At 45.3% G+C, this 23,848-nt stretch overlaps 1 protein-coding gene across 1 annotated transcript in view; it reads left to right on the top strand.

Moving 5' to 3' along the window:
- The window catches only part of XKRX (XK related X-linked), a 68,216-nt gene extending 44,590 nt beyond the window's left edge, over positions 1-23,626 (top strand). The window contains exons 2-3 of the mRNA XM_088467384.1: positions 14,817-15,079; positions 20,947-23,626. Of these exons, the coding sequence (XP_088323510.1) occupies positions 14,817-15,079; positions 20,947-21,674 (991 nt within the window). The 3' untranslated portion in view covers positions 21,675-23,626. The remainder of the gene's footprint in view (positions 1-14,816; positions 15,080-20,946) is intronic.
- The last annotated feature ends 222 nt before the right edge of the window (positions 23,627-23,848 follow it).

Below are 23,848 nucleotides of genomic sequence, written 5' to 3'. Positions count from 1 at the left end.
TGAAGGTCATTGCCCAAGTTTATATGAAACTCATCTGACCTTAACGGAACTTACCTTCCTACTAATGTACTAGCAGCACAACTGAACAGTTTTCGTTTTATAGGATTATTAATTCACAGGGACTTTCTTTTTAAGGAAAAATTGCACATTTTTGTACATATTTGATTTTTATTAAGATTTAATTTATAATTCTTGAGACCAAAATGTATACTAAGAATGGGCGAGATTGCATTTTCATGTGAGTTTCCCCTGATTTTAAAACACATAGGCCCTCATTCAGAGCCGCACGTTAACAACAGTACGCTCGTTGCGTTCCGATGTTGACTAACCGCGCATGCGTCGGTGTTACACCGCGCATGTGCGTACGGCAGATTGCGAGCTTTTTTTCTCTCGTTCCTAAAATAGCGTACAGGAAGTGACATGTCAAATGTGATTGACAGAACAGGGCGTTTTTGGGTGTTGACGGGGGTGGAGATGAAAAAACGCAGGCGTGGCGAGGCGTTTTTGGGGCGTACATACATTAGCAGATGCGAACGTCAAATGTGTTCGGACCGTCTCATACGTCACTGAAACATCCGCTTTCCCTTCAAAATGCTCGCACAGCTTAGGGTCAGGATTACTCGACCACATTGGCGATGGCCTTCTCCTCCGTCCCGGGACTCCACGATGGTGCAGCGATTAATCGTGGCTGGTCAGTAAAGTAATTAGTGTTGGATTGAAATCCGGCTTGGTATGTGTTTGGAAAGCAGTTTATTGGGATAGCACAAAAGCGTACGCAGGTGGAAATCAGAGCTGCTAATGTCATGATTACATAATCAATTAGCGTACATTTTTGGGCTTTTATTTTGGCCACAATTTGGTGGTTATGGCCTATTGTAACAATAATGTCATCATCTTTTAATTAGCTCCCCTTTTTTTTTGTTTACTGTGGAATTTGCATCGCTATGTGTTTTTTTAAACGTTCCTTAAAGAGGCCTTTTTTTTTAAAAAAGAGGGTCAGTTTTTGCGTTTAAGGCCAGGATTAAATGTAACCCATTTGTACAATAATGTCACAATACAATGTCAGTGTTTTGTTTTTAATTTATTGTTTACACACAAACAAATTGGCATAATATTGTATTGCCTTTTTTTGTGGCCAAGATATTTGCTCAAAAAAAAAAAAAAACATAACTACTAACATAAGCGTAAATACAAAATTTAAAAACATTTCACAAGAAAGGAGAGGGAAGTTTTGACCAGAAAGGAATATGAGCCAAGCACAGAAGGAAAGTGGGAAAAGTCGCCATTGCTGTCACCGTTTTCTCGCCCGTTTGGCTGGGTGAGGGTGGGCGCCAGACCGGGTCCGGGATGCCATCGGGCTGGCCTGTCCAGAGGCAGATGTTGTGGCCTCTGGACTAGGCACAGGGCTAGGCACATTTGGAGGATTGCCTGATGTTGTGCCAGAGGTAGAGGATCTGGATGTTCCGGCAGGAAGGGAGGTCGGCTCCACCATGTGCTGGCGAACGAGCTGCTCCAGGGCATCGGCGATGCGGATGTTGGCCCTGGTATTTTCCGCCAGGGCCTGAGCAATGGTCACGTTGGCCGCAGCATTTTGCTCCAGGGCCTCAGCCACCCGTATCAGACTGGCGTCCATCCTCTGCAGAATCTCCGTATGGCAATCCGATTTAAAATTGAGTTCTGTGAGGAGGCCCACTGCCTGCGAGGGGGCACGCCCTGGACTGGCTTCTGCAGGGTCCTCAGCCGGATGTACTGGTTCCTCCCCTGCAGAGTCAGCAGAAATTCTGCGGCCAAGGCTCCCCTCTGGAGCAGACTCATCCGCCTCTGTCTCTGTTAGGAAATTGGAGAAAAGACTCACATTAGAATCTACATATTGGCACAATAGCATTTCTGAGTTGGTGACATCACAAGACTTACCTTGGCCAACATGAGGAGCCGCAAAGTCTGGCATGTCCGTATCCATGTTGGACACGCCAAACACCTCCACAGCCTGCACACACCCCTGTGCCATCTCTTCTAAGTCTGTCAACTCCAATGACACAGGGGTGGGACCCCCACCTGTCCCCCTTGCATGCCTAGCCCTGTCGGCAAGTTTTTGTTTTAGACGATATTTGAAGTCTGCCCATCTGTGGAATGAATTTGGAACCATTATCCTTTTTTTTACAATGGGGTTTGTTTATAGGATGGGAAAGTGTTTACTTACCGCCGTTTGACATCCCGGGCTAGACGGACATAATCACCCACCCTATTGACAGCAACGGCGACCTCCTCCCACATTCTCCACTTCTGGCTTTGGCTCATATTCCTGGCTGCCTGGGGCAGGATGTCAACGCACTTCTGGATCAAAACCTCCATCTCCTTGCTTGTGAAATGTGGCTGCCTTTTTTTTTTTGCAGCTTTGGCGGGTTGACTGGGGCCAGCAGTCTCTTCCATGTCATCCTCCTCAACTATTTGGGTAAATATGCAGATTTAGCCACTTCACAACTTGCACAATATTATGTTTTAAAATACTCATTGACACAAAATGCATGAAGGCCTTACCGCCGCAATTTTGACCATTGTTTCCCTGGTTTGAAGCCATGTCTCTGCTTCCAGCATGAAATCATCCAGAAATTCTATGTGATTTCGTGACGTATTTATACATGCGTCGTTAGTTTGCGGCCGCATCATTGATTGTGCGTCCCTATGATTCATCCTTAATTTGTGCGGGAAAATAAACACTATTTATGGCTTGGTGTGTGTGGATTCGAGGTGGGGTTGTTGGAGTGTTGTCGGTTAAGTGGTTTGGATTTGGTTGGTTGGTTGCGTTTGGAGGATTTTGGAGAGTTGTTTTTTTGTTTGTTTTTGCTACATTTCTTTGGTTTTTCCGTTCGCATTTTTTTCATTTTTTCAACATCCTTTCCTGATTTGGTAAGTTTTGTGCATTCAAATTTGTGGCCAATTGGTGTATTCTTCTGTTTTGTGGTTAGTTAATTTGTTTAACACTCATTTCATCTTTTTTAGTTTTTTTTTGTTTTCGGACCCAAAGAAGTTTTTTGAGGACATCTTATATATTCGAGTTGGGTAAGTCCATTTTTTGGCTTGCATTTGCGAATGAATTACGGCATTTTTGACTGTTGGTGTAGCGCCTTGCATTTGCGAATGAATTACTGCATTTTTGACTGTTGGTGTAGTGACTTGCATTTGCGAATAATTTACCGCATTTTTGACTGTTGGTGTAGTGACTTGCATTTGCGAATAATTTACCGCATTTTTGACTGTTGGTGTAGTGACTTGCATTTGCGAATAATTTACCGCATTTTTGACTGTTGGTGTAGTGACTTGCATTTGCGAATAATTTACCGCATTTTTGACTGTTGGTGTAGTGACTTGCATTTGCGAATAATTTACCGCATTTTTGACTGTTGGTGTAGTGACTTGCATTTGCGAATAATTTACCGCATTTTTGACTGTTGGTGTAGTGACTTGCATTTGCGAATAATTTACCGCATTTTTGACTGTTGGTGTAGTGACTTGCATTTGCGAATAATTTACCGCATTTTTGACTGTTGGTGTAGTGACTTGCATTTGCGAATAATTTACCGCATTTTTGACTGTTGGTGTAGTGACTTGCATTTGCGAATAATTTACCGCATTTTTGACTGTTGGTGTAGTGACTTGCATTTGCGAATAATTTACCGCATTTTTGACTGTTGGTGTAGTGACTTGCATTTGCGAATAATTTACCGCATTTTTGACTGTTGGTGTAGTGACTTGCATTTGCGAATAATTTACCGCATTTTTGACTGTTGGTGTAGTGACTTGCATTTGCGAATAATTTACCGCATTTTTGACGGCTTATTCATCATATAATCCAGTTTGGCTTTTCCCTTTTCCATTTTTTGGGTCCATTTGAACCCTATTTGACGTACGGTGTGCAATGTAGTTTTCATCGATGGGCAAATGTGTTTTTCCGCTATTTTCTGTGTTGGCTTGCAACAATTTTTAAACAAAAAAAACACCCTCTAAATTTTTGAAGTCTCATTGTTGCCTTTTTTACAGTTTATACATATCATGACAATACCCCGGCATGTAAGCAGCTATGGATGGTATCAGAAAGCTAAGTTGTTTTTTCTTACTTTTGGGGTGGGTCAAAAGCCTTACATTGTAAACTTTGAATTTCAGGTAGATCTGGGGCGAATTGTTCTGGCCCTGCTCCCGGAAGACGACCAACCTCAAACTCGTCCCAGGCGTAGGCATCGTAGGCATGCAAGGCCCCAGATATTTCGAACACGTGTCACCCTTTTTGGAATGCCCGATGATGAGGTTTTAAGACGCTACCGTCTACCTCCCAAAATCATCATAGACACTCTCTCATTAATAGAAAGTGATCTTGAGCGGCAAATTGACAGTCCAACAGCAATACCACCACTGACGCAATTTATGGCGGTGTTACATTTCTGTGCCTCAGGATCGTTTCAAACAACGGTGGGAATAGTGGCGGGCATCTCCCAATCCTCCTTTTCCCGGATCCTGAGGGCAGTGATGGAGGCACTTTTCAAGCACCTCCATCATTTTATTAAAATGCCTTTGGATATGGGTGCCCTTAGTGTGGCCAAGGCCAATTTTTACCAAATAGCTGGCTTCCCACACATCATAGGGGTTGTGGATGGTACTCACATACCACTTCAGCCTCCAGCACGGCTGGAGGCAATATTTAGAAACAGGAAACACTATCACTCCCTGAATGTAATGGTGGTATGTGATGCCTCCCTCCAGATCCTGTCCCTGAATGCTAAATTACCAGGAAGTGCACATGACTCCTTCGTCATCCGGCAATCAGGGATGTGGCAGAAATTAACCAACCTACAAGCTGGTGATGCGTGGCTTCTGGGTAAGTGGAGACCTTTAGTACATAACAATGTTAAGCTTGATACACAGTGTTCCTGATGTGGTCTATTTTTGTTCACAGGAGACAGTGGATACCCTTGCATGTCCTGGCTGCTCACTCCTTATTTGGCTCCCACACCAGGGCCACAAAGTGCGTATAATTCCGCACTTACAGCCACCAGGCAAGTGGTGGAGCGCTGTATCGGCCTTTTAAAAGGCCGATTCAGATGCCTCCACCGCTCTGGTGGCGAGCTCATGTATGTGCCGGATATGGTGTCTAAAATTGTGGTCCTGTGTGGGATATTTCACAACATTGCCATAAGGAGTGGTGTCCCAATGCAGCCAGAGGATGCCTTACCTGAGGATGGCCCCCCCGAGGTTGGTCGAAGGTCAGTATGTGGGGGGGCCATACGCGATGATGTGGTGGCCAGATTTTTTAGGTAAGTTTGTTCAAAACTCCAGTGTTTATACCTAATGTGTTTGTTTTTTTTTGCAAACATCTAATTTTTTTTTAATTTTCTCACCATCTTCTGTTTGTTCACATAATCTTTGGCACTCCAACGCTCACTACTTCCTGCTACCCTTACCAAACCTGGATCTGGTCCTTTTGGGCATATATTCTGGAACCCATATCGCAACGCCATGTTTGTGGAATCATGTTGGCATGGTCCTTCGTCAACCAGTTCTTGATTTTGTGTTTTTATTTATTTTTTTCTTGGTATGTGTTGTATTTGAATTTATCACTGTGTATTTTTTTTGGGAGTGACCACTTTGTTTTCTCTGTTATGTGGTGAATAAATGTTTGAAGAGTGAAATGGTCTTCCTTTTTTGGGACGTTAACAGCAAGTGTAACCAGGTTAACACAAGTTACATTTGACTAAGGGGTAAACCAGTACTGACGCCAGTTGAGCAAAACTGAAATATGTTTTCAGCTTTCCAATCCACACCAAAAGGAAGCCTGGCCCAACCTTGGGATTTGTAAGATTGGCCTAAGCAGCTTGCGCACCAAGTAGGAACCTGGAAAATGTAGAAATCTGAAATTCACACTACACCCAAAAAGGGAAATTACATTGTTACTGTTATGTGTTTCTGGTGTCTGTTTGACATACAAAGACAAAACACAATCTAACTTTTAAAAAAGGGAAATCCTTGCAGGAACTTATGTCAGGCTAAACTATCTTGGTTTTGGTTTTTAAAAATGAGCCACAACGTATATTTGTCTTTAAAAATTTATTTGGCAAATACAACAAAAAAAAAAAAACTAATGCCGAAGGAGGCCAGACAGCCGGTCGAGGGCCACCAGAAGGCCGATTACATGGTGGCGCATCTGCCCCACAACATCCGCCACCTCTTGCCGACGCCTCTGTTCCTCTGTGGGTGAGAAAAGTGTGTGGGTTAATACAACAATAGGGACTCCACAGAAAAACATTAAAAAAAAAAGAAATCACTCCTAAACCCAAAAACATAAATAAAAAGGGTGGGCTGGCAAAAATACAAGGCCTAGGTACAAATTCCCACAGGTATGATATGTGTATGCTTAAATCACCAGGAAGAGGTAAAGGCAAACCTTCACAATCAACAAAAGTCAAGCCACAAAAACACGAAGAAAGGCACGACACATAATTACATACAAACAGTTTGTGCTTTAAAAAAAAATAATAAAAAACATACCGGGAAACAAATCGGGAGCTCCGGCAAAACCTCCATGATCCTCCTCGGAGGATCCGTCATTCCCCAAAGAATGGGGCGGAGTTATGCTGGACTCCGGGGAGGGGGTAATTGGAAGAGGGGTGGGTGGAGGAGAGGGGGAAGTGGGACGGAGGGGAAGGAGGCCCGACATTTCCGGGAGAGGGTCTGGGAAGGATGGGGAGGAGTGGGGAATAGGCGAAAGATTTGGGGTGGAGTGTTGGCTGGGGGTTGGGGAGAGTGGGCGGGAACGCCGACGTTGACGGCGGAGTCTTGGCTGTCCCCCTAAAATATGTCAAATAAATTGCGTTTAGTTTATGGACAAATCCGGGCAAACAAACAAAATAAAAAAAAGAAAAAAGAAATAAAACCAAAAAAAATAGCAGTAGAATTAAAAATTCATAAAAAGAGGGAAAACATGCAGACGCAGATATGAGTACAAATAATAAATAGAACAGACAGGAAAACATGCAGACGCAGATATGAGTACAAATAATAAATAGAACAGACAGGAAAACATGCAGACGCAGATATGAGTACAAATAATAAATAGAACAGACAGGAAAACATGCACACGCAGATATGAGTACAAATAATAAATAGAACAGACAGGAAAACATGCACACGCAGTTTGCCCCACAAACACAAACATTAAAACCACAATACATAACACTTACTTGCCAGGATCTGCATGCGAAAGCATGCCAGCAAGCGGGGCGTTCGCCGTTGCAGGTCGGACCACCTGCGCTCCAGCTGCCCGATGTTGCGGCGTGATCCGAAGGACCGCAGGCGGGACCGTACCTCCGCATACGCGGAGCGCTTCTGCCGGTTGGTCATGGGTTCTGGCTGGCTGGTGATCCGGCGATCCATGACCTCCGTAAGCACCAGCAGCTCACGCCTGGTGAATGCGGAGGCTCTCATGATGGCAATGGTGTTTTTCTTAAAAATCATTTTTGATAAAATGTGTAAAAATTTTCTGATTGGCTAATGTATTTAGGAAATTAACAGGAGCAATTTTATTGGTTAGTGTATGAGTCATGTGTTCGACAGGGCCAGAAATCTCTGGAGAGTTAGGATAGGCTTGATGCAGTGACATGCGTAAGCAAATTTAAATAAAGAAATGAACCCAGGGAAATATGCGGGGATACACAGCAATAGTACAATTGTTTAATTGTGGTTCACATGTTTTTTAAACAATAAAAGCGAATGTTTCATCCGTACGTATTCTGCGGGTAAACACAAACACAGACAAGAGTAAAGTTTCTTGCATTGTGTTGAAAAAAAACAAACAATTAAGCTAATTGATACATTGATTGGCATGATACGATTGATGGAGGTAGGCAGAATAAAGGAGCAGGTAATCGACATCTGACAAGGCCACTTCCTGTTTATACTTGTGCGTGCGTTCCTTTCAAGCCATTTCGGGGATGTACGCTCGCTATTTCGTACGCTCGTTAGTTAGAGGAGGGGTCGTCAGAGTTTAGGGAGGAATTTTAGATGCGAACGAAAATACGAGCGAGCCATTGAATTTAAATATTTTTGTACGTACGCCTAACGTACGTGCGCCCGCTTGCGTGCGGCTCTGAATGAGGGCCATAGATTTGCTAAAGACAAACACTGGTGTAATGCTGGCCATACACGCTGCAATTATCGGGGCGATCTGCCTGATATCGGCGGATCGCACCAATAATTGTAACGTGTGGGGGGGCAACCGAAGGTTAAATATTGCTCGGTCGGGCATGCCGGATTCCCCAGCATGCCCGTCCGATGCGATATTTCCCGGTAAACTGTCAGCCACATCGAGCAGTGTATGCCCAGCCGCGGCTGACAGACAGACATTTCCTGCGTTCCTTCCTACGGAAGGAGCAAGGAAATGTCTCCTCCCCCGGGGGCGGAGCGCGGATGTCGGGCTGATACACTGAGAGAAATCTCACAGTGTATGCCGGCGACATCTGCGGCTGGCAGGCAGCCAGATAAAATGTCTTGTCAGTCTGACAGACATTTATTCTGGCCGTGTATGCCCAGCATAAAGCACATGATTACATCTGCAAAACACGGCCAAAGACACACAAATAGAAGTCAATGCACTGTCGAACCAACTCACAAGTACTTTCCATAAGCAGGACTAAAATACCGGGATTTACTAAGAATCGGGTTTGTAAACTCGTGCCAAAATAGAGGAGTCAAATAGACCACCTCCGCAATGGTGTGTTCTGCAAAAGCACTGCACAGATCTCTGATTTGTAGTCCCACTATGAAGAACTATATTATTTCTATATTTAACTTATTATTACCCCTGCACCCACCACCTTCAGGAGTGCAGGGAAGAGCAAGCCCTGGACTGGTTGATCCTTGGGGAGGGACACCATTTTATTTTTGGAGTCCCCACTTTCCGAGGATTGCCAGACCTGGGCTGACCAGTTAAGGGGTGGTGAATGCTTTGGAAGGGGGACCCCACGCTGTGTGTCTCCCTGCTATGACATTACCATCCCGGCTGGTTATAAGAAAAAAGGGGGAACCCCATGCCAGTTTTCCCCCAATTTTCCTATACCACAACGGGCTCAGAGGTCCAGTGCTGGTTATGCTTTTGGAGGGGACCCCATGCCATTTTGCTTAATTTTTACCCCTTTATTACACCTATAGCACATAAGCACTACAGCGATCACACTAAATCTGTGCAATGCTTCTGCAGTACACGATGCTCATAGGCATGTCTATTTCAGCCCAATACGACTGAACTCGCACACGTCAAACGCGATTCTGCAAAATACGATTCTTAGTATTCTTGATTGGGAAAAACTGTAACGTGCCCATTGTGCTTAGTGGCGGCTCCAGAGCTGGGGTTGCAGCACAGTCCAAAACTCAAATAGGGGTGCCACACCTACTGCCATTCCAAATGTTGCCAAACATCGCCAGCAGGGTGTGGGTCCCCTATTTGAATTTTGGACTGTGCTGCAGCCCAAGCTCTGGAGCTGCCACTGATCTCGACCAAACACGATTCTGAGTAAATTTACCCCTAAATGATATAAAAATAACTGTGGTGATAGTTAGATATTTATTGATTAAAAAATTTAAATATTGAAATATTTCAAGCCGTGTCCTATATTGAACATTACAGATATGATACTGTACACTTATAGATTTATATACATATGTGTTATTTATCGTGATTATGTTCTGTTTCGCATAGTTCGCCCTTCTCAAATTCTGGGCCTGATTCAGAGCCGGACAATCTGACAGAGCGCTCGCTCTGAATCAGGGCCGGCCTTCTGTTTTTTTAGAGCGGCCTCCTGGCCGCTCGCATAGCTCTGGGTGACCACCCTCAGCTATAGCGAGCGGCCAGGAAGAGGGTCGCGATGGTCAAGACCATCGGGCTTGTGACGAGACCCTTGTGGTAGGGTCTCGTTGCCGCAAGCCCCAGAGAGCTTTCGGCTCTAACAGAGCCGAAAGCTCTCCCACTGACATCACTTGTGATGTCAGTGGGGCCGGCCCCAGACGGTAGGCGTTCCCATGTCACTCAACATCGACAGCACGCCCCCTCTGGTACGAGACCCGGAGCGACGGTCTGCCCGTCGCTATCCGGGTCTCGTGCATGCGCATGACAGAGCCGGTTCCGTCATGCGTATGCGCACTGGGCCACCATCGACCCGCTTGCGAGCGCATAGCGCTCGCAAGCGGGTCTGAATCGGGCCCTCTATTCCTAATCTCTCCTAATAAGAGCCATTCCTAAACATGTGGTCTATTTCTTTGGAGTCTCATTTCTGTGTGTTGCTGGCACGATTACTCGAAAAAAGAAAGTGGTGCCATTGCTAAGAGCCTGACTACACATTGTTACTCATTTCTATTGTATAAGAAGTTATTCTGTACAATTCATAGTTATGTGTGATTCCAAAACCAGTGCAGCTGTAAGAAGCAGAATCGGTATGAATTACCGCCGGACGCCCGACATGGGTGAAAATCCCGATCGTCCCCAGGAGGTATTTACTAACCTAACCCCCTAACCCTCCTTAGGGGTGCCTAACCCTAACCTTCCCCCCAGTGCTTAACCCTGATCCCCCCTCTAAGTGCCTAAACCTAACCCCCCCCCTTCCCCGCCGCCTAAACATAAGTCCCCCGGGGGGTGCCTAACCCTTCCTTCCCCTAGCCTAACCTCCTGGGGGAGTGCCTGACCCCTAAGTCCCCCCCGGGAGCCCTAAACATAACCCCCCGCCGCGGCTGTCCGCAGCGGCGCCCGGCATCACTTCGATCGGGATGCCGGGTGCCGGTCTCCCGGCGTCGGTAAAATGACAGGCATCTAGATTTAGACGCCTGTCATTTAACCCTCGCCGGGATAAAGCAGTCGGGAAGCCGGCCATCGGGATTACGTTCGCCGGCTTCCCGACTGAAACAGATTCATATGTAATGTTGAACTGCAAGGGTGCCCATGTGGTGTGATACTGCAAAGGTATTCAGCTTGGCTGTGGGCCTGGGTTCTTGGTCTTTTGAGAACCTAGAAATAACCCTGCTGTGATAACATAGCACATTCCAGTAAACCATACACATTGATTGTACTGTATGTAGAGGAGGGATACTGCAATCAACACAAACCCATAATTTCAACACAGTAGGGACAGAGGGCTCTGAACCGATCCCTTTTTACAACCCAGACTTCCTTCACATAGAAAGGAGCGCACTCCTGGAACTTATGCCATCTGAAGATGGCGTAGGTTACCACAATCAAATTCTGGAAACTTGCAGTTTTTGGAGTTTGATGAATGAAGGATCACTTACGGTACTAGTGTATGGGGACGGCATGCCACCTCAGGAATGGAAGGTAATCAGGAGTTCAGTGATTTCTTCTCTGTTATCTTTATAACGAATGTGTCCATTCAGGGGCGTCAAGAACCGTGAAGGGGGCGTGACCTAATCGTGGGAGGCATGGCCACGCCCCCATAGGCATAAAAAATAATTTTTGAAGCGGCGCTGTGCGTCTGGGGAGGGGGGTGCTGTGAACCAGTCGCAAAGCCAGGGAGGGCACCATCAGTGTGATCGCTCCCCTCCACAGGCATAGGAGACTGCTGTGGCTGCTACTCAGCAGCCGCGAGCAGTCTCCCACTGCAGCCCAGCACACAGCAGCTTGTTGGGTTGCTGTGAGATAAGAGGGGGGGCGGGGTCAGACCCGGGCCCCTGTAGCAAGCCCAGGCCCGGGTAGTTAGTATTAGTATAAAAATAATCTTTGAATCTAATTTAGGGAATGATGAATGGGCTAAGTGCTCGAGAGCTATTCAATTACTTAACGCGACTAGCCCCGAGGCTGCACCTATCACGGATTTCTGCTTGCACCACAGGAGTCTGGCTTCAGGGCTGGTCGCGTCCTTAGTCCAGGAGCTGAAGCTTAACGCGGCTAATCCAGGACATTATTGTGGGAAAATGTGGACATTGTGGGAAGTGAATGTGCCCCGAAGCTACATTTATCGCAAATAAAATGAATCGCCCCCTTGTTCATTCTCTGTGTCTCTGAATCTCTCACTGTTTTTATATCTTTCTCTCTCCCCCCTCACCCTCTGTTTCTCTCTCTCTCCCTTTGTTTATTTCGCCCCACTCTCTCTCTCCCTGTTATTTCTCTTTATTGTTTCTCACTCTGTATATCTCGCTGTTAACGCTCTTTTTTCTCTTTTTTTTTTTTAACTGTCTTTTTCTCTCCCTCTAGTCTTTCTCTCTCTTTCAAATAGCTTCTCTCTTGTCTGTGAGGCGTGATTGTGCAGATCCTTCCATGCATCCTCTATCTAGTGCTGTCGATTGTCATTGATGCACATTTTGCACTATCTCTAGCCCATCTGAATTACCTCACATTCTCGTGAGAATATCTCCGGGAAGTTGGTCTCAGAGCTATTCAATCTAGCTCACTTTTAAGCTGACTAAAGGATGTCTCAGGAGGGTGCGAAGAGAAATCTGGCTAAAGTGCCAGCAGTGAGGCTATTTGCCAGCTTAGCGCGGCACTAACAGCCTCACGGCCGGCACTTCAGTTGGAGAATGGCGGTACTAGTGACTAAACACCCAAGTTAAGTCACGAGATCCGCCATTCTCCGACTTAAGTTGTTATAGTCAGACTAAACATCTCGCTGAATTAAAAAGCTACAGGACCAACTTCCCAGGGGTATTCACAGCGTGCTGAATTGAATCGCCCCCTATGTTCAGTAGTGGGAAGAGTTGCATTTTACGATATGCTCCCATAAGTTTATGGTGGAGGATCTGGTGGGAGAATATCCACAGATAAAAAACCGCTTTAAAAAATTGCATTGAAGGTAGAAATGCTGACATTAAGAAATTCTGGGCAGAAATGTTACCCCCTAGACCAGTGGTTCTCAAACTCGGTCCTCAGGACCTCACACAGTTCACTTTTTGCAGGTCACCCAGCAGGTGCACAGGTGTATTCATTACTCACTGACACATTTTAAAAGATCTACAGGTGCAGCTAATTATATCACTAGTAATTATGTGAGGAGACCTGCAAAACATGCACTGTTTGGGGTCCTTAGGACAGAGTTTGAGATGCCCTAGACAATATTTATTCAATAAATATACTGTATACAGGTACAGGGCCGTAGCTAGGGTGGTGCGGCCGTTGCCACCGCACAGAGCGGAGGAAGCCCTGGGGCGGAACCGGCCGCCACCGCAATCTTTACTTGCCGAGCGCCCACTGTGATGTATGACACTAGCGGTGCGCCCGGCTCTTTCAGTATGGTCCAGAGATCCACCTCCTCCCTTTGTTTAGGGGCGTTGCCAGCGCCCGCATGCTGCTCTGCTCCAGCCCTGACAGACCGGATCCCTGGGCCAATTGCAGTGCAAGGCAGCGGGACGGCGTCCAATATTGGCGACTGGTGGTGTGGGGGACGGAGCCCAGCGGCTGTCGGACACACATTGTGGAATTAGTGAGCAGGACATGATACTAGGAGGAGAACGCTGTCAGCTATCAGTAGAAGGTAAGCGGCTGTGGGTAAGCCGGGAGTGGTGCTGCTCAGGGGGTCCGCTCCATGTGCGGGGGGATAGATGTATGGTGGGGAGGGGTTTCATGGATGCCCACCCCGCTCCTCGCCATCAGTCTATCATCCCTCACATGGAGCGGACCCACTGAGCAGCGCCGCACAGTACCTTCTCTGCCAAGTGAGGAGCCATTAGTGAATGCTGTAGGGGCCCACCCTGTGCCAGGTACTAAGGGCCAAGGGCTGCCACCCCCACTATCTGCCAACACCCAATTATCTGCCATCCTCCTATTCCCTGCCACCCTCACTATCTGCCACCCCCAGCCTGTCCCCATTATCTACCACCCTCCTCTGTCCCCTGCCACCCCCACTATCTACCACCCCCTGCCAGTGAACCCCAATATCTGCCACCCCCAGCCTGTCCCCATTATCTACCACCCTCCTCTGTCCCCTGCCACCCCCACTATCTGCCAGTCAACCCCAATATATGCCACCCCCAGCCAGACCCCATGATGATCTTCATGGTGCGGTCACTAGCAGGTGAGTGCAGCCAGCTGCAGGAGCTCACATCCCCCGAGGAAGTGACTCAGGGGAGGGAGGAAGTTACCCAGGGACCATTCAGAGGAGGAGTGAGGGTTGATGTTGGGTGCCATGTGCCAGCTACTGTGACCGGGTGCCCATGCCCACCAGCAGTGTGTACTGTATAGAGTGCATAGTGCCTATCTTCAGACTACATGAATTGTGCTCGGAAGTAGAAGTACCAGCATCCCCTGGCTGTCCGGATGGGGGGGGGGACCCTTTTTCGCACAGGGCACCAAAATATCTAGCTACGGCTCTATACAGGTATAAGAAGAAACTCTGAGCTGAGTTGAGTGTTCAGTTTAGCTAAAGAAGTTACCAAATTGAACCGACCTGGGTGCTTTGCCTGAGCATGTTGATTAATGCAGTACAGACACTTAAGAGTCTTGCACAAACTGGAAGATCTCAATCACATGCAACCACATTGGCTATCCAAATTGCTGCATGTGGGCAACTTAAAAAACTTGATATGTGCACCATATGATTTAGATTTATGACATGTTTGCACTCTCCAAAATATTATGTAAATTTGGCAGGGAATAACTAACCTAAAGTTGATTTACATTTTATTCATTGTATGTATTTCAAATTTATTCCATATTCATGTCCTCTATGTAATCAATTACTTCTAGCCAGGACTCCATAATGTTACGGTTTTATATTTTATAATGAATCCAAAGCATATGCATATTAATGTAAACATCCCACTGCACTGTCTCCTAGATGCGTGGAAGCACTAACAGTATACTGTCAGATGGGGCGTGAGGAGGAGCCATATGTGAGCATCTCACGGAAAAAACATTTACGTGGCTGGGGGCAGGCTGAAGAAGAGGAACAGGAAGTGGGACATTCTTTGAGAAGATTGGCCACACACCGCAATGCCTTCAAGCGCACATCTGTCATTCAGGCCTTCCTGGGTTCAACGCCACAGCTCACCCTTCAACTGTACGTCAGTGTCTTGCAAAGATATGTCCCAACTGCACGAGGTGAGATGCTGTACCAGGCATATTGCATAAATCCTAAATGCAATGGCTAGTGCGTAATTAATACATAAATCATTATAGTCTGTTTCCTTTTGACATGACACAACCAATAGCATAGTAAATACGTGTAATTATGTTTGAAAATCACATTTGTAATGATGTAGAGAACAAGGTACATTTGTGTTTATAAAACTTTATATGTCCGCATTTTGGGCATGATTTAGATTTGGGAATAGAGTAAGAAAGAGCAAGAAACTACGTACCTGGGCAAACCATGTTGCAAATGCAAGGGGTGCAAATCATACTTGCCAACTCTCCATGATTGCCATTGAGACAACCTGAAATAGCAGCAACCTCCCTCACTCCCTGAAGATTCTAGCAATCTCCCTGATTGCACCTTACCCCCATTATGAAGCTGTTAGAGATATTAATATATATCTTATATATAATTTTCATTGCTCTGTTTATTTATGTATTTGTTTGTTTGTCTGTCTGTCCGGTTATGCATTCGGACACCCCTGCACCGAATAGGATGAAACCAACGCGAAGTGGTCCAGTTAGATCCTGGCCAGGTTTTAAGGGCTTAGGGTCCAGGTCAAACCACCCAGAGCCTGTTCTGAGCCTTCCGCTGGATGGATTTGGACGAAAACTTCAGAGTGGTAACAGTTAAGGAAACCCCTCTGGAATAATGCAAGATCACATGGACATGAAATATTAAACAAAAATATTTATTGAGGTTTGCAAATGATGGCAGGGTAATGCAGATGAATTTGAAAAAGTGAATAAGCAGGGTACACAGGAACAGTGCTGGAAATACAGAGCTACCATGAATACTTGACTGCAGACCGGTAAGTAAACACAGATTTCAAGATTGTGAGATAAAAGGTTCAGATAAGTAAAAAGTCCATACACTTACATAGGCTGGAGACACAGAGCTTATGGGTAATACCTAAGTATTGCAGGCAGGAAGATCCCAATGAACAAGACAGACTGAACTGGACCACAGACCAAATGAATTAAAAGGCAAACAGACAAACAATGACCAGCACTCACTGCTGGTTGCAGACAGCCTACAAGGCTGGCAGAGAGGTGTGACTCATGATATAATTAATCACAAATTCACCAGAAAGCAGCACCTCTGGTCAGGACCAGAACTGCAGAACATATCTGACAGATCTGGTGACCCCTACTGGTGAAAAAACACACAAAACAGAAAATACAAACCGACAACACTGACAGTAACATTGGATCCCAGAAGACATGCTAGGGGGTTTAGATCCCGGTCGGACCTCCCTTTGGTGTATACTGAGCAGAACTTTGACCCGGGGATGCTAGGCAGAACTTTGACCCGGTGATTCTATTCTGTTTCTGGGCCTCCCACTGAATGGATTTGGATGAAAACTTCACAGAGGGGTGACAATTGGTCTGGGATGCCTAATGGAGTGATTGGGGTTCCGATCGCACCTCACAGCGGAGTGCGCCGGACATTACTTTGAACAAGGGAGTCTGTTCTGGGCATTCCATTAGATGATTTTGGATGACATACTTCACAGAGTGGTAACATTGGATCCTAGTACACATACTAGGGGGTTGAGGTCCCGGTCGGACCTCCCATTGGTGGACGCTGAACAGAACTTTGACCCAAGGACGCTGGGAAGATCTTTGACCCGGGGAGCCTATTCTGGGCCTCTACTGGATGGATTTGGATGAAAACTTAAGGGGTGGCAATTGGTTTGGGATGCCTAATGGAGTGGTTGGGGTCCCGGTCAGACCTCACGGCAGAGGGCTCCGGGCAGAACTTTGACCCAGGAAGCCTCTTCTGGGCCTTCCACTGGATGGACTTGAACGACATAATTTGGACGAAAACTTCAGAGTGGTAACATTGGATCCCAGAAGACATACTAGGGGGTTGAGGTCCCGGTTGGACCTCCCGTTGGTGTACGCTGGGCAGAACTTTGACCCAGGGAGTCTATTCTGGGCCTTCCACTAGATGGATTTGGATGAAAACTTCATAGAGGGGTGGCAGTTGGTCTGATATTTTTAAGGGAGTGGTTGGGGTCCCGATCAGACCTCACAACGGAGTGGACCAGGCAGAAGTTTGACCCAGGGAGCCTGTTCTGCGCCTTCCACTGGATGTATTTGGACGACATCACATAATAAAACTTAATAACTTGAAGATTCAAACCCGGGCAACGACAGGTACTTCAGCTAGTGTGTGTGTGTGTGTGTGTGTGTGTGTACGTGTGTGTGTGTATATATATGTATATATATACATATATATATATATATAGATATATATATATATATTACTGTATATACATACATTCAAATGGGATCATTAGTATAATTTCCCTGCATTGGTTATAAGGCACAATGGACCAGATTCAAAGTTGAACTCTATTCCGATGTTTACACAGTTGAGCGATTATCAGTGGTTTGCGCATTCGTCACAGCTGCATTGCGCAAGAATTGCAATTCTGCTTGCTGTGAGGATTCACTTACAATTGATTGAAAGGGTGTGGGTGGTTACAGAGAGTTCTCAGAGAATTTATGCCTGCCCTAGTAACGGCGTTCAAATGGACAGGCACATCTGCTTTTCTCTACCATCCCTCCGTCACCACCCCCAAACGCTGACCTCTCCTCATTCACTCTGCGAGGGCTTTGTGTCTGCGTAAGTGATCGCAGTGCTATCGCAATGCTAACTCCCGCACGTGCACTGTGATACATGCACAGTATGCACCATCGGGCTTTCTGCGTACGCTGTTGCAATTGCGATCCGTGATGAATCAGGCCCAAAATTCGCAAATGTATTTGCATTACCGTACAACTCGGAATCGGGCCCAATGATCCCTACGGCTACATGTATTTTCTGAAAAGTATCAGTGTGCTTTCATCAAGCAAGTAGATCTTACTAACTGTTTTTGGGCTCATTAACATCTGGATGTAAGTCAATTTTATGGCATGCCTCTCAGATTTAGCAGTACACATCCACTTTACCGCCATGCCCATAGGTGTTTTGAAAATGCGTTTTTCAAAAGTAGGTAAGTATGGTGCAAACACTTACATTTTTTTTTTTTTTTTTTTTTGCATGTGGGGTAAATACTGTCTGCTTTTGCATGTAGCCTGCAAATGTTGGACAGTTTAATTTCTACATTGCAATTTAGATTTCAGTTTGATCACACCAGTCTAAATGTCTCTGCACATTTTAAATCTGCCCCACCTGCAATCCTAGATGCACACTTGCTCTTTCTTACTCTATTCCAGGCCTGGCCAAAACGTCAGTAGCGACCAACGAGCCTACAGCAACTGGGAACGCTGATCTCTGAAGCGAACAGAGGCCAGCGTTCCCAGTGATGTAGTGCGCGGATGAAGTCATGACGTCACCCGCGATGTAAGGAGCTTGTGCGTCTGCTGGATCCTGTTAGATCCAGTCAGCGACAGCGGGAGTGACAGCGGGAGCCCTTACGGCGTGGAGCGGTACCCAGCGTGATGTTAGGTAAGTACTGCACGGGTGTGGGGGCTGTTCTGCCCTGGGAGGGGGAACTAGTACTGGGGACATTGCATAAGGGGCACTACTTTAGGGGGCATTGCATAAGTGGCACTGCATAAGGGGCACTACTACAGGGGGCACTGCATAAGGGGCACAACTACAGGGGACATGGCATAATGGGCACTACTACAGGGGGCATTGCATAAGGGGCACTACTACTGGGGGCATAGCATAAGGGGCACTACTGGGGGCATAGCATAAGGGGCACTACGACAGTGGGCACTGCATAAGTTGCACTATTACTGGGAGCATTGCATAAGGGACACAACTACAGGGGGCATTGCATAAAGGACACTACTACTGGGAGAACTGCATAAGGGACACTACTACTGGGGGAATTGCATAAGGGGCACTACTACTGGGAGCACTGCATAAGGGACACTACTACTGGGGGAATTGCATAAGGGGCACTACTACTGGGAGCACTGCATAAGGGACACTACTACAGGGGGCATTGCATAAGGGACACTACTACTGAAGCATTGCATAAGGGGCACTACTACTGGGAGCACTGCATAAGGGACACTACTACTGGGGGAATTGCATAAGGGACACTACTACTGGGGGAATTGCATAAGGGGCACTACTACTGGGAGCACTGCATAAGGGACACTACTACTGGGGGCATTGCATAAGGGGCACTACTACAGTGGACACTGCATAAGGAGCACTACTAATGTGGATATTGTATAAGGGGAACTACTACTGTGGGTATTATGTGTATAACGGGCACTACTGTGGGAGTTGTGTATAAAGGGTGTAACATGAATAAGCCTGTGTGTCGTAACATGAATAAGCCACCCCCTCCCCGCTCCCAAATGGCAGCAGACTGTCAATCACTGACAGTCTGCTGCCAGTTTACGTGCGGGCTCGCAGACCTGCTCTGCACATGCGCAGAACGGGTCTAGCGCCTGCACAGATTCCCAAACATCGGGAATCTGCGTTCAGCAGTGCACTAGCGTACATTGCTGAATTAGGCCCTATGTGCTGTATAATGTGAAAAAGATTGTGCTACTGAGTGGCGTAATTTGAAGTGGGGGATACTATGTGTGATTTCGGCAGGACACAAAGTTCACGCCCCCTTTTGCTGCAAGGACACGCCCGTTTTTGGCATACCACGCCCCTTTTTTGGGCTCGGGAGATCAGAAAAAGGTTTTTAGCTTTAAAAGTAGATCACCGAGTCCAAAAGTTTGGCCACCCCTGCTCTATTCCCTAATCTGAATCAGGCCCTTTGTACCATTTACTTGGCCATTTAATTAAAAATGGAAACATTATTTGATCTCTACATACTGAAGGCAATCTGGTATTATGATGGATTTTTGATTGTGGAAACCTATATTGACAACATTCAAGTTTGGAAACCATGGAGTAATACTGCCACCTGCTGTAATGGTCTGGGTATATAATACTATGGGCCTCATTTACAGGGGTGTGGATTAAAAGATCTACACTGTTTAGATAAACAGTCAAAAGATTGACACCAACTTGTAGACAGGCAATTTGTCGACAGGTACAAAATGTCGACTTGTTCAAAAGGTTGCCATTGGAATTGTCGACACCTGTTTTATTTTGTATTTTATAACCCTAATCTTCACCCTAACCCTCCCCTTGGTGCCTAAACCTAACACTCCCTCCTGGTGTCTAACCCTAACCGACATGGTAAGTGCCTAACCCTAATTGTCCTTCCTAGTGTCTAACCCTCCGGTAAGTCCCTAACCCTCCTAGTGCCTAACCGTCGTAGTAAGTGCTGAACCGTAACCGTCCCTTCTAGATCCTAACTATAACCCTCCGGTAAGTGCCTAGCCCTAAAAAAAAACATGTGTCGAACATTTTTTTTACGTCGCCCAGTCCAATGTCGACCTATTGTACATGTCGATCTTCATCTATGTCAACCTTTTGTCTGTTGACCTTTTGACCACATTTTCTACCTGTCAACCTATTGTCTGTCTACCAGTTGGTGTCTACTTAGACACTGTCGACCTTTTCATTGTCTATCTATTCACTGCCATCCATTTACAGTTAGTATCACAGCCAAAGTGTGCAATTAAAGTGTTTGTATAGGTTCAAATTTGCTCCTATACAAATCAAATTACAATGCAATATGGTATGTACAGGTGATACATGAAAATACTTTCTGCTGCATAAATTAATGTGCAGTTTTGTTTATACTATTATGGAGAACACCTCTATACGTGTAAATATATATTGCTAGTGGGTAATAGGAGTACTTATTTTTTGTATGCATATGTTATTTGTCTTCACTGTTATCTTAAAGCAATTTAATGTACTTGGCTCATCAGTTCTCCCTGTTTCCATTCAGCTGTCCTTATGGTGATGTCTCTGGCTTCCACGACATATGGCGCTTTGGTTCTTAATGTCTTGGCAATCCAAATCAAATATGATGACTACAAAGTGCGGCTGAGCGTACCAGCCTTCCTCTGCATCATTTTATGGAGGTGTCTGGAGATCGCCACCCGTGTCACTGTGCTGGTGCTTTTCTGCTCTGCACTTAAATCCTGGGTGGCTGTTGTGATCTTGGTGAACTTGGTTGCTCTCTTCCTCCTGCCATGGGTATGCTTCTGGAAGAGTGGAAACAGCCTTCCAGAGAATGTGGAGAAGAACTTTAGTCGACTTGGCACAGTCATTGTTTTGGGCACAATGACCTTGTTATACTCTGCCATCAATATGTTTTGCTGGTCAGCTGTCCAGCTCAATTTATCAGACAGGAACCTTATTGATCAATCCCAAAACTGGGGAAGATTAAGTGTCCACTATACTTTTAGATTAATTGAAAATGCAGCCCTCATTTTACTCTGGTACTATTACAAAGAGGATGGGTTTGAGTATTTTTGTTCCCCTCTCCTCGTGTTACAGTTGTTGGTTGGATACTGTGCTGCAATCTCATTTATGCTCCTTTTCTACCAGTACTTTCATCCGTGCCGCTCACTTTTCAGCCACAATGTGTCAGACTTTTTATTGTGCGTCTGCTGCAGAAGAGGACTGAAACCTGAACACATGAAGGATGAAGGACGGGAGTCTGTGGTGTGAGGAGGGTGCTCCAGGGTATATATATTTGTGGTTGCAATTGACCATGGAGTTATACTTACCACAAAGTGCAGCTACCCATGTGTTACACAGGTTAAGGTATGTGGTCTTCCTGCCTTTGGTGGCCTGTCATACGCTTACCGTAACTAACAAAACCATGAATGGTCCAAGTATATATATGAGGAAAATGTGTTTCTTTACTAAATTATTTTGTGTTAAGAATGTACAATGTTGCCACACATGCTTTTATTTTTGTTCAGGTTACACAGAACCAACTTGGCAAATCCTGTTTCACACATGAGCACCATTTCCCCTTGTCCATCATTGCTATTGATGTATTATAAATCAACTGTGCCTTTTGTACATTAAACAGAGCTGTTACTGTGCATACTTCACAGATACTAGCACAATGATTCTTTGGAAGAACTTCTTATGTGGCTAAAATATAATACTAGCCTCATTCCACCCCATTCTCAGCTGTATGCAGACCCTGTTATCTGTTGGCTTGTATACAGACCAGCAACTATTGTATGGTGGTTTATGTATAATACAGTGCCCATTGCTTGTGGCTAGCATACAAAACAGCCCATTTGCTAGTAGTAGAATGCTTTTAGAGGATTGTGGGACAGAAAACATTTTCAGACTATGATAGAGCAGGTGGATGGCATTCATCTTATTGTATAGCACTGAGCCCTGCTGCCAGAGTTCAATGGAGGGGAGCTGCTATAAGCCGATAATAAGGAATTGGAAAGGGGGTAGTGGCAAGGGCTTGAGGAAACCTGACGTACCCTTATTCATAGGGGAAGCATCTGTCCACTGCCTCAAACAAGCCCTGCTTATTTCATTAATGTCTGCTAAGTCATCATTACTTATAGCAGCAGCTGTTTTAGAAACTATGACAAAAAACAATCTAAGCATCACAGTTATCCAGGTTTATATTTGTCAGTAAACTAGTGATGTCAGTACTATGAACCGTCTTTTGTTTTTCTTACTGGAAAGATCATTCAAGGGTGTAACAGAAGTGTACTTTGTGGCTAAAAGTGCAGCCTTGTTCTTTAAGGATGACATAAGCGCTTCCAGTCATGTTTGTACAACGTGGTGCTGGAATAACTGGTTACTCCTGTTGCACTGGGAAAGGAGTACAACCATATAGGGAAGTTGTGGGGAATGTTCTCTGTTGACAGATGTCAGTCAGTGGGAGACTTACAGAAAAAACACAGATTACCTCGCAGTTTAAAACATTGATTACTGATGATAAATATTTTCTAAATGTTTTAATGTTACTGAAATATTGCTCAATTGCACCATCAATTGCACCATGGAGCATTGTCAGGAGACAACTTGCAGCAGTTTTAAAGGAATTCTCCAACCTTAATCTTTATTTTAATATGTTGCATATAGTGGTCAGTTAGTTAAACAAAATTGCACTTACCCTCGCCCTCCTATCTGTGTAGTCAATTCCTGACTGCTTTCTTGTTTGTCAGTGCTGTTGACAAGGTTCCTTTGAATGTGTGCCTGCATAGTAATTAAACAAAACTCAAAGTTTACTGGGGCAGGACCAGGCATTCTATTATTAGGCAGCGGCAGCCTGAAAGCCTTGTGAATGGAATGTCAGGAGATGCCACAGTTGAGTGTGGATTTTGCCAGTTTACTCTGCAGGGCAGGCACATTTCTATAGTATTTTACACTCAACAACTGTCAGCCATGACTGCTCTGGAAAGTGGCTGTGAACTTGCTGAAGACAAGGAGCATATTTATTTAAAATAACAAACAAACCTAAACGTTACAGCATTTTTTTGCAACTTCTATTATATTTTCTGTTATTTGTAATTTTTTGCTGGTTTTAGTGCCTTTTTGTCTAAATTCTTTAAATTACTTTTTTGTTGTTTGTTTTTTCCTTCCTAAGAAACAAACAACATCTGTACAACCGTTTTGTATTAAAATAAATTGTTAGTTGTGAGGATCCCGGGTTTATGTGTGCGTTATTTTCGCCCTCTTAGAGGTTTAGCTCTTTCTCGCACGGTCCCTTAATGAGTCCCTTTAGATCGCACAGAAAATGATACAATAGCAAAGGTACAACGATACTTTTATTTTACGTACACACTACTTCTACATGGAAAATCAGCAACTACAAAATATTATACAGTATATAGAGAATTGCCAGTAGTATTAGCTAA

The sequence above is a fragment of the Taudactylus pleione genome, unplaced genomic scaffold (genome assembly GCF_031769625.1).
Source record: "Taudactylus pleione unplaced genomic scaffold, aTauple2 ptg000009l, whole genome shotgun sequence".
Lineage (NCBI taxonomy): Eukaryota > Metazoa > Chordata > Amphibia > Anura > Myobatrachidae > Taudactylus > Taudactylus pleione.
Note: the sequence above shows the minus strand (reverse complement) of the source record. Positions and strands in the feature narration are given on the sequence as shown.